The 10,923-nt window shown below is 42.8% G+C and overlaps 1 protein-coding gene across 3 annotated transcripts in view; it reads right to left on the reverse strand.

Annotated features, from left to right (window-relative positions):
* Positions 1-1,221: 1,221 nt before the first annotated feature.
* Positions 1,222-10,923, reverse strand: part of arhgef1a (Rho guanine nucleotide exchange factor (GEF) 1a) — a 29,140-nt gene continuing 19,438 nt past the window's right edge. For 2 of the 3 annotated variants that reach the window (XM_061060032.1, XM_061060035.1), the window contains exons 12-24: positions 10,797-10,923; positions 9,974-10,050; positions 9,710-9,882; positions 9,036-9,103; positions 8,643-8,831; positions 8,444-8,530; positions 8,190-8,239; positions 8,062-8,097; positions 7,384-7,434; positions 6,865-7,191; positions 6,174-6,336; positions 3,003-5,247; positions 1,222-2,874 (exon numbers count right to left, since the gene is read on the reverse strand). The exon at positions 10,797-10,923 is cut by the window's right edge and continues 45 nt beyond it. In XM_061060032.1, the coding sequence (XP_060916015.1) occupies positions 5,219-5,247; positions 6,174-6,336; positions 6,865-7,191; positions 7,384-7,434; positions 8,062-8,097; positions 8,190-8,239; positions 8,444-8,530; positions 8,643-8,831; positions 9,036-9,103; positions 9,710-9,882; positions 9,974-10,050; positions 10,797-10,923 (1,377 nt within the window). In that variant the 3' untranslated portion in view covers positions 1,222-2,874; positions 3,003-5,218. The remainder of the gene's footprint in view (positions 2,875-3,002; positions 5,248-6,173; positions 6,337-6,864; positions 7,192-7,383; positions 7,435-8,061; positions 8,098-8,189; positions 8,240-8,443; positions 8,531-8,642; positions 8,832-9,035; positions 9,104-9,709; positions 9,883-9,973; positions 10,051-10,796) is intronic. The other variant, XM_061060033.1, reaches the window with a different exon arrangement.

Here is a 10,923-nt window from a genome sequence, read left to right on the forward strand (position 1 = left end):
ATCCCTCACAGCCTCATTAACGCAGCAACACGTCCATCGCCACATCAGGGGAGCGATCATCTGCTGCATTCAAGGACTCAAGTTACATTTCAAGACGGCCCACTTGAGGGGCCAGCTGCAGGACCTGATTCCTGCTCCTCGGAGGGAATCTAAAAGGATTCCTATGATAGGCTTTCTCTCCAAGGTGCACCAAGGAGGCCATGATGAAGAAGCAACAAAAACAATAATGAAGATAAAATCAAAGACGTGAAGAAGCATGGAGATCAAAAATGGGACATCGAGAGAAAGGTTATTGTCTCTTTAAAGGAAGAATAAGGAACTGGACCCAAACAAAAACCTTCTTTAAAGTCCAAATTCAAAACAAAAGTGCAACAAAAAATCCACACGAGAAACAAGGAGCCATGAGGAAACATCGCACGGGTGTGAACAGACAACAAGAGGGAAGAAACGTTGATATCGTTAAAAAGACTCAGGGGTAATCAGACACAGGTGAAGACAATCAGGGCGATCAAGATGGAGAGAAACCAGACAAAGGGAGGAAGTAAAAGAACACTGGGGACAAGAACTACAAAATAAAACAGGAAACACTACAGACTAAACTAGGAAATAAAAACACACACTACTGGGAAACAAGCAACACTAGGATAGAAAATATAAAACTAAACAAATAATGACAGTTTATAACCTCAACTGATGAAAACCCAATAAAATGTCCATCTCACTGACACAACTGAAGGACCTGGGGCCCAAAAACATGCAGAGGAACCAAGGGGAATTCAAGTCCATCCAGCACGGTCCTCCACCAATATGGAAACAGAAAGTTGGAGAAAATATGCAGAAGTCTTTTTGGTGAGTTTGATCTCCTTCCTTCTTGCCGTCGTTACAGAATGCCTCGAACCAAAATAATGATGTGCCGGACATTCTTCTATGCCCGTTGCAGATAAAAAAGCTGAATCTGCTTTGCTGTTTTCTTATTTGTATTTTTGACTCGGTGTGGTTGAAGTTCCTGTTTTTCACGAGACCTGTGGATTTTATGTATGCCTGAACTCCTCAAGTTGTCTTTGGTGTATCTGTCGTGTCTTGTTGCTTGCTGCAGATTTCATTATAAAGTTGAAGTTCATATCAGAGGGTGAACCCCCCCCCCCCACCCCTATTATCTTCACGTTCATAACGACTAGCTCTTTCTCCAGCTAAGTACAACAACACAATCACGATGCGACACAGTTTGTAATACATGTTTAATCTTTAAGTAGTATTTTCAATTCACATTAAAGACGATAAATGTGTGCAAACAGAAGTACAGCCCTTGTTTCCGGTTCGGCACATTACACAAATTCAGTGTCTGTTTAAATGATAATACCTTATACTTCATGACGTTATCTCATACATCTCCATATTTCTTCATCAACCCCGACTTTTAGCAAACACACACACATACATTCATATCAGTAAAGTAGATACAGGTAAAGGTACAGCGGTAACATTCTCATCTCTAGCGGTCGTGTAAAGGTCACGTTCATTTTGCAGCCACAAGAACATTTGCATAACTCAGCACGCTCCACGCTATTTACAATTAAAATACACAGCAAGCTTAACCTGAGGATAATATCCCTCTGATTCTGCAGATAGATAGATAGATAGGTAGATAGGTAGGTAGGTAGATAGATAGATAGATAGATAGATAGATAGGTAGATAGATAGATAGATAGATAGATAGATAGATAGATAGGTAGATAGATAGGTAGATAGATAGGTAGATAGATAGGTAGGTAGATAGATAGATAGGTAGATAGATAGATAGGTAGATAGATAGATAGATAGATAGATAGATAGATAGATAGATAGATAGGTAGATAGATAGGTAGGTAGATAGATAGATAGGTAGATAGATAGATAGATAGATAGATAGGTAGGTAGATAGATAGATAGATAGATAGATAGATAGGTAGATAGATAGGTAGGTAGATAGATAGATAGGTAGATAGATAGATAGATAGATAGATAGATAGATAGGTAGGTAGGTAGGTAGGTAGGTAGGTAGATAGATAGATAGATAGATAGATAGATAGGTAGGTAGATAGATAGATAGATAGGTAGGTAGGTAGGTAGGTAGGTAGGTAGGTAGATAGATAGATAGATAGATAGATAGAGTCCCCATACATCATAGAAACTTTTATGGATAAATACACAATAAAGCTCAAAGTTTAATTCTATTGCGGTCTTTAGAAAAAAAAGGGGGGGGGTTGTATTGAGGTTTAAAAACATGCAAAACAATCAGGCCAAACACAACAGATATAAACTTCTCTTAAACATAAATATGAAGCCCCGTTTCGTTTCCTGTTTTCTCTCCGATCATCGGCTGGTTCCCTTTAATAACTCTGTGGAGGGTGCGAGGAAAATAAAAGAGCCATAAAAATGGATTTAATTACGATGATATTTGTGGTGTTTGTTTCTGATTCTAGCCACGAGTCTAAGGCCACGTTCACACGAGAAGATCCTCTGAGGACGGAATGGTTTTTCGTTATCAAAAAAGTTACATGTTCAGGCGACTTTTTGATAACACATAAAGCTCCAATAAAATGAGAAAGAACACTGTAGTACACATGCCAGACCAGTAGATGGCAGTGTAACTTGGTAATGAAACAACATGCACACGTTCTCTTTTTTCCACGGAGCCGTGAGGTGTAGTGACTCGTTCCATTTGATCTCGGAAGTCAGAAAGTCTATAGTCTGTAACTATAGTGTTTATTAGCAGCTCAGTCATCTTTTTGTGTAATAAAATCAGTCACACCGATAGTATTGTTTAAGTTCTCTCTGTGGATATGTTGTCATGTGCAACCTATCATGTAGTGCGTTGTTATCGTCTGGTATTATCTAACAAAACGAAGGTGGTCCTGGAGGCGTCCATGTTGCTTTTCTGACTTGTTGCCAACTTGCAACTGGAACGCGGTCAACCCAGGTGTGACGTCATACCCAGCTCCGAGTTCCAATGTAAACAGAACACACCGTTAACAAACGAAAATGGACGGACGATGAGGTTGGGTTTCTACTCCACGTGACCCTCAACTACAAAGCCGGTACATTTCTAGCAAATGTCAACTAAGCAGCACAAACCGAACACACGAGTCCACCATTTTTGTTGTAGTCCACCTACTGTACTCACCCACACAGAGGCGCTGTTTGTCAACAGGCATGTGCAGGTCACTGCTTGGGGCCACAGACCAGTTGGGGGCCCTTTGAGCGCTCCCAAACTTAAAGCAAAGCAGCGGCCCAAAATGTGCAAAGTAGGAAACCTCCTAAAGGGGGCCCCATCTGACTGCACTCTTGCTAGACTTGCTGTGAAAACCAAAGTCCGTCAGTGAAAGTAAAAAATAAAAATAAAAATGAAGAGGAATTATCCGTCTGTAGAAGAGGAAAAAGAAACAGGAAAAAAAGGGGAGTTCTCGTTGGGACAATGGCAGACGTAACGGTGATGGATGCTGGTTGGAGGGCCCCCCCCCATTGATTTTTACAAAGGGCCCCAGACTCTAGAATCCCCACTGCTCACACACAGGACGTTTGACTGAAGCCGTAATGCTCATGTGTGTTAAGTCTCTGTTTTCAGAGGGACAGCGTTTTCTCAGTTGAGTTGGAGTTTTTCAAAAGTTTGCACTCTGGATGTCGAGGAGCACTACACGCCGTTGTCTTGTAAAACCAACAGCCAAAAGGCGACTAAAGTTTACGTTTTTTGGGCTGAAATTTTTGTCGTGTAAGCGTGACCTGCATACGATCGATTCTATTGTTCGCGCCGTATTGACCCTGACGTCCTGTTTCTATTTTCCTCTTGGTCACTCGCGTAGACGGACGAGGAACAAGGAAGGAGAAGGCGCTACAAGGTTACTCGCTTTTTCGCTTTTAACGAGCCTCTGAGTTGTGATTTGAGTCACCACACAACCGTTTGTTCACCTTCAATCTTCGATCATGTGCGATGCGATGTGATATCTAACGCTGGCGTGCGGTTAGGTCGCGGTGTTAGAGGTCAGGACGGAATAATTCTCGTGTGGCGTTGACCTGGGTTGACTGTTTGTTTGATCTCCAACCAATAACCAGGTTTTTAAAGTGTTTTCATTTGATATATTTTAACCCAACCCTGAAAACATAATTTACTAAACAGACCTCTGAATCTTTCCGGTAACAGTCATCTCTAAAGGTTTCGGAAGGCACTGACCCACAAACTGGTTTATTCCTGCGAAAAGTGAGATCAGAAAATGGAAGACGGCGAGATGTTAATTTTTTTTTTTTACTTTGGAGTTAGGGAGGGGAGAACAATCAGGGGTCTCAGATATAAACCTTGAGGTCGCCCTAAAAAGGCTTAAAACTAGCACACTGGCTTATTTCCTAAGAAGAGTTTGTGATCTATAAAATCGAGGAGACCTTATGAAAAACCTTGGAATCGGTGCGTCTCTATTTACGATTAAAATAATGATGAAGGCTGTTTGAAGCCAGAGCAGACGGGGACACTTTCAGAGTAGAGAGGCACTGTGACAGCAGCTTTTATTGCAGGATGGTTTGACTGGATTGCTTTGAACATTGTGCATGTTTTCTGGTATTTATGCCTTGATTAACTCTAGAAGGAACATTAGTTTAACTTTATATGGTTTATTTCTAAAAAGAGCAAAATTGTTTAAAATGTCACATCATGGTTTTTGTTTCAAATGTTGCAAGACGACGTCTAAAATAATCACCCAGATAAGAACTACAAAAGTGCAAATAGCATTATTAAACCCATTTCTCACAATGTTTCCTCCTCTTACTCTCTAAATGTTTGGAACAAAAAGTTCAAAAGTCCCTGATTTGACATTTATTGGAGTGCAGTTGCTTTGGCACAACATGTTGAAACAGTAGCCCTAATAGTGTCCGAACCTTCAGAGTCAAATCTACGGATCAAAAAGTCAAATAAGCGCATCATCCATCAGTTTTCCCCTCATTGAGTCACCCGACGTCAGAACAGAAATCTACTCGTTCAAAAGCTGAAAATAAAACAACACTGTCACAAGCCAACGACCGAGAAAGCAAAGCAGCTAAATAAACATTGTTGTGCTTTTTGTGTGTGTTAATGTGTGTGTGTGTGTGTGTGTTTCTCCAGAGAGCACAACAATGTGCCGAGCTAGAGTTGATCAGTTCACATCTTCATGACTTAAAACTACAAGCTGAGAAGCATCGTGGCTCATGCAGAGGATCAGATCTCTTCTGGGATATCGTGAAGATCTGAAAGAAAGAAACAATCAAAAGTTAGTCCTGTGGTCCCACAAAACCATGAAAACATGTTCATGTCAGTGTTTCTATTTTAAGTTACAACCCCACGTACATCGGACCTCCAAATATTCTGCTTTGAAGGTCACTTGTTATACAGAATCCACTTCACCATGTTTTTCTTACACTAATATGTGTCTCTAGTCCGTCTACAAACCCCCCAATGATGAGAAAAGTTCATCCTCTCTGTCTTCTGCCTGCTCCACTTTTCAGAAAATGTGTGCTCAAACAGGCCGTTTGGAGATTTTCCCCTCATGACATCACAAAGGGCAGTAACCCCTCCCTCAAGTGGGTGACACTCCAACAGCTAGGTGTTTGTTCTGCCCTCTGAGTCTGCCTTCTCACCGTAAACAATAGGAGAAAGCCAGAGCCACCCAAGCCCTTCCAGAGAGGGGCGTGGTGAGACACAGCTCATTTACATATTTAAAGGCACAGACACAGAAACAGCCTGTTCTGAGCAGGGCTGAAATAGAGGGGTTTATAGGCATGATCAAATACAGGATCAGAGTGGATTTAGAACAAGAGACTTCACACACATGTTTTGGGGAGCTCTGAGACTTATTTAAACCGGTTGAAGAGGAGGAGAATATGTGACCTTTAATATCATGTAAGGAGAGAAACGTCAACAGCTTTCTATCACTTAAACTTGCAGACGTGGAAGTAGTGGCGAGAGAAAATAAAATCATAGTGAGGCGAAACACCACGGTCTGCTTTCTGTTGAACAGTCAGGTGCCAAACGCCAGAGGTTAGCTTGTGCTAGCCTGCGTCAGCTTGCAGTGTAGGAACAAGCAGTAAACATGCACACTATGTCCTGCAGTGGGCGTGCACTTCCGGTGGCAATGAGCCCAGTAGGAGGGGCCCAGTTATTCCTGCTGTCTGACCTTTGGAGCTTTCAGATGCCGATCCATCATCATCGTCTGACGTCATGTCCGCCTCCAAATCACTGCCATCCTGTAGGCCGTCTGATTGGCTGAAAGCTTCCTTGCCGCCTCGCTGTAGGCCAGCTCCGGTTGAACCACCCCTTCCTGTTTGTAGAGACACCTGCTGTAACAGCGAGACAAGAAAAAGAGACTTCAGACATAAAAGACTGCAAAAATTTGCAAATTAGTTTAAAGGCTCCAACAACACAGTGACACCTAGCAGACTGCTAGCAGCTCCCACCTGTCACTCAGAGGCCACGCCCCTAATCATACATGACTGTAAGCCTTTATATAATTAAACAGGTACAGTTTTCATGAAGAAAAGAGCTATAAATCTTTTTGTACCAGGCTGTAAACATGTTTATTTCTGCTGTAAAGTTGGACATTTTAAAATGGGGCTCTATGGGGGTTGTCTCACTTTTAGAGACAGCCTCAAGTGGACACTCAGGGAACTGCATGTTTTGGTAATTCTGTGTTAGCTTCATTTCTAAACAAAATGTAAAAAAAAATGTAGTTGCATGCAAGTAGGGTTGGGTTTCTGCTTATTTTGGATCTGAGAGATGCTACGGACTAAAGTTAGAATATTTGTTCTGTTTCATCTGAAGTATTTGAAAGATCTCTCTCTCTTATTTCACTGTACAAACATCCCTACCTGTGACGCTAGCTCCACCTGCTGTTGGAGGTTGGGTGTGGCCCCACTGCAGACCTTCATGTGTCGGACCTGTCGCTCCAGTTTGGTCCGGGCCCTCTCGCTGTCTTTGTAGCGGCTCTCTGCGTCTCTCAGCCTCAGCAGCTCCTCCTGCAGCAGACTGTGCTGTCTCTGCAGGAGAGCCAGCTCCCCGATGGTGGAACCCGCACTGGACTCACGATTTCCACCGTCCCGCCAAAGGGGGCGCCACGCTCCTCCTGAACCTGGGGACGCTGCGTCCTGAGGCTGCAGCAGCAGCTCCAAGATGGAGTCCTGTTTGATGACTGCAGCCTGCAAGTTTTTACACACAAGAGTTAAATTTAAATATATTTTCAAAATTTAAAAAAATTATGCGAAGTTCAGGCGTTCAAGATAACTGGATGACTATCCCCTCACAGTTTTCTGCATCTTTATAAAGAATGTTTTTTTTAATACAGAGCACTATTTTGAATCAGATGTGTTGAAGGTCAGAGAGATTCTCACCTGAAGAGCATGAAGATAAACACTGAGATTCACCAGCCTCTGATAGATCTCCTGAAAACACAGGCAGAAAAACGTACTTTACAATCATTCAACTTATTCCTCACAATATAAAATAATTTACACAAACATGAGAACACACTCTAAGAAACCTTAACCGCCTGTACGTTTGATTGATTGATTGATTGATTGATTGATTGTAATTATTTACGTGTCATGCACCAAAGTCCCCAACCCTCATGGGTTTATACGACACCAGAAATCCAGTTGCAGTGGTTTACAGTAACATTTCATAACATTACAAAGTTGCTTGTTTCTGTCACAGCTCAGTCTTAAACAGGCTTAAACAGTGTGTTCTGTCTTTTCTCCCAGCATGCTTTGCAGATAAAATCTGCTAAAAAAAAAAGGTTCCTCTTCTAAAACACAACTCAAGTTTTTCACAATCATCTAACCAAAAGAAATCACCTTCAATAGAAGACCTTTTTCTAAAAAGAACATTCCTTATGTCATCACAGATCGGACAGTCTCATTCTCATCTCATTTCAGTTTTACCTAACTCACACAACAAACAAACTCTGTCTTCCTCTGGAATGGCGTTAAACCTGCCGGTCTCTAAAGGTAACGTTCCTGAACGTAGCTGTGCGCAGAGGGATCTTTGTCTTTTGGTTAAATTATATTTACCGAGGGAGGTTGCTGGTCGGGACTCCTCATACAATCCTTAAGATGAAAAGAAAACATAACTTTAAAAAAAGCACAGAACCACCTCTGAAAGCTCCGCCCACTGCACCCCTGTCAGCCAATCAGCTCACCTTTGAAGCAAAGAAATCATGCGCTCCATTGATCAACAGATCCTGATCACCTGAACACAAACACAGAGAACACTCAGCGTCACACCTGGAACCATAAACAGGTTTAATACAGAACACTGGACTATTGAGCTACAGGTAACCAAAGGTAAATAAAGATTTCACACATCACACAGCTTTTCATCTTCACGTTACGCGTGTGAATTTTTGTGTTTTTTTTTTTTTTTTATGTCGTACGAGAGATGTAATTCACTCACTGGTCTCTAGCGCCTCCAAGTGGTTGTGATGATATAGAAGAGGGATGTCCAAGCTGGAGCCCAGAAGAAGCTCGCTCAACCTCTCCACTACACACACACACACACACGCACACACACACACACACACACACACATACATAAGTGTCATGCGTCATTTTTAAATCTCAGTTATAGTTTGAGATGCAGTTTGTTGTGTTACCCTCAGCGGTGGCATCCATCAGCAGCTTCTCGGCTCGGGGGGCTTGCGGTGTGTCCGCTCTGAACAAATATCGGGTGATGGGCGGTTGAAGCCCCTCGTGGCCGCTCGTCACCTCCGTCAGCTCACAGAACAACATCACCCTCTCCTGCAGGAGCTCCAACATCTCCCGGTCCTTCTGCTGCAGGTCAGCTGTGTGTGTGTGGGGGGGGATGTAGGATTATTAACAGCACACCTGTGTTGATTTAACACATAGCTTCTAAGCAATGTCCAATTCTTGTTTTTGGTATCAGGAGGCGCTTCTTTTCAGATACACATTTATAAAGCAAAATGAAATATACTGGTCACAATCTTAGATAAGACATGATTTGTAGATCTGTTTGTCTCGTCTCTGACCTTTGAGTCTCCTCAGGTGAGCTTTGTATTCAGTCTCTATGAGAGGAAACTCCTCCCTCGATGGACACCTGAGAACACAGAGCACATTTCCTGGTTAAATAGCAATAATAAACCCACGGCTGTTTAGAAACCGCCTGCTGCATAGTAGTATGTAGTATGACTTCCAGTTGGTGGTTATTCTGCAGAACACCAGGCCAGGTTAAGCTGGTTTCAGGTCTCAGACTGAGGAAGTGAAAACAACAGCCCAGCTGCAGCTACAGTGTAGCATCCACTGACAGTCTGTAAAAAGCTGACGAGTGATTCATTTAGATTTACACGAGTTACAGGACGAGAACAGCTTTCTGTGGTTTGGCCTGATTGCGATTATTTCCTCTGTTATAATGGCCGTTGCTGGTGTTGTAGTACTTGAAATCAGTCTTAGTCTCGAGACCACTTTTTGAAGGTCTCGGTCTTGTTTCAGGATTGAAAGCATTTTTACTCGGTCTTGTCTTGTTTGTCGGTCCCTGCCTTGGTCTTGGTTTTGGTCTTGATTCGATCTGGATCCCTAAATGTCTCGGTCTTGTATCAGTCTCAGGTATGTCTTGATCTCGGTTAGTTTGGTCTTGACTACAACACAAAAAGCTGCTGTACAAAAACCAACGTTAAATATTTTTTGTGTCTGTGAATCTCCTCACTTGCTGACGGTGCGCTGAATGTGTCGGATCCACACGTTCTTGTCGTCTTTGGTGGCGGCGTGAAACTCGTACATCTCCGGAGGAGCCGAGTCGCTGATGAGGAACATCCCTCGATCCTGATTGGCTATATCCCTCACGATCAGGTTCTGAAGGGACAGCACTGGTGGTTTGTCCTGGATCACACACAGAGGAGAGATAGCAGCATGAACATTTGTTTTTATAAAAATAAAATCTGAAGTGATCCATGAGAAAAGGTTTTCTTACCAGACATGGGAAGATGTACCTCTGGTCTTTCTCCTGTAGAAACACCAGGATGTCTGTCATCAGGAGGACCTGGATATCTGCACACACACACACACACACACACACACACACACACACACACACACACACACACACACACACACACACACACACACACACACACACACACACACAGACACACACACACACACACACACACACACAGATGATGATCACACGTTCAAACCTGCAGCCACAACTTCCTAAACTACCCAACCGTCACATTCAGATTCAGATTTTCTTTATTGTCCCACAAGGTGAACTTTGTTTTGCAGAAGGAAGACGCAGAAAGACAACGACAGTAATATCAGACCCGACTAAAACCAACTTCGAAGTCAGACACGAAACTAAATATTGTATAGAGCAGTGGCTCTCAACTGGCCGAGACTCAGGACCCATCACCGACTCCTTCATGAAAAATTGCGACCCAAAATTCTGGTATTTTTCAATCAATCAGATTTTATTTCATTAAAAAAATTGTGCAGTTTGGACATCTGATGGTACGAAGTGTGACAGAACAAAGAAACTGAACGAAACAATCTTTTTAAAGAAGGGCTTTATAGAGCTTTTGACACAATTTCTCTTCAAGGTACACCTTCCCACTGAAAACACCTTCACGACCCACTTTAGGGTCCTGACCCACCAATTGAGAACCACTGGTATAGAGTCTTGTGAAGTGCAATGTGGAGGTGTGCAATAATAGAGTCTGGCCTTAAGAGCCGGGCGGTGGCATCATCTTCTACCTCGATTTGAGAGTCTTATTTGTTGCCGTAGCACCGAGTACCTTTAAGCCTTGATCCGGGTGTTTTCCAGTACAGCGTCCCTTCATGGACGAGTCTCCGCCTGAAGAGCTCTCCCGGTTTAAAAAGGGAACCGTCCCGGACTCTGGTCTCGGCCCGCGGGTCCAGTTT

This window comes from Labrus mixtus, chromosome 16 (genome assembly GCF_963584025.1).
Source record: "Labrus mixtus chromosome 16, fLabMix1.1, whole genome shotgun sequence".
NCBI lineage: Eukaryota > Metazoa > Chordata > Actinopteri > Labriformes > Labridae > Labrus > Labrus mixtus.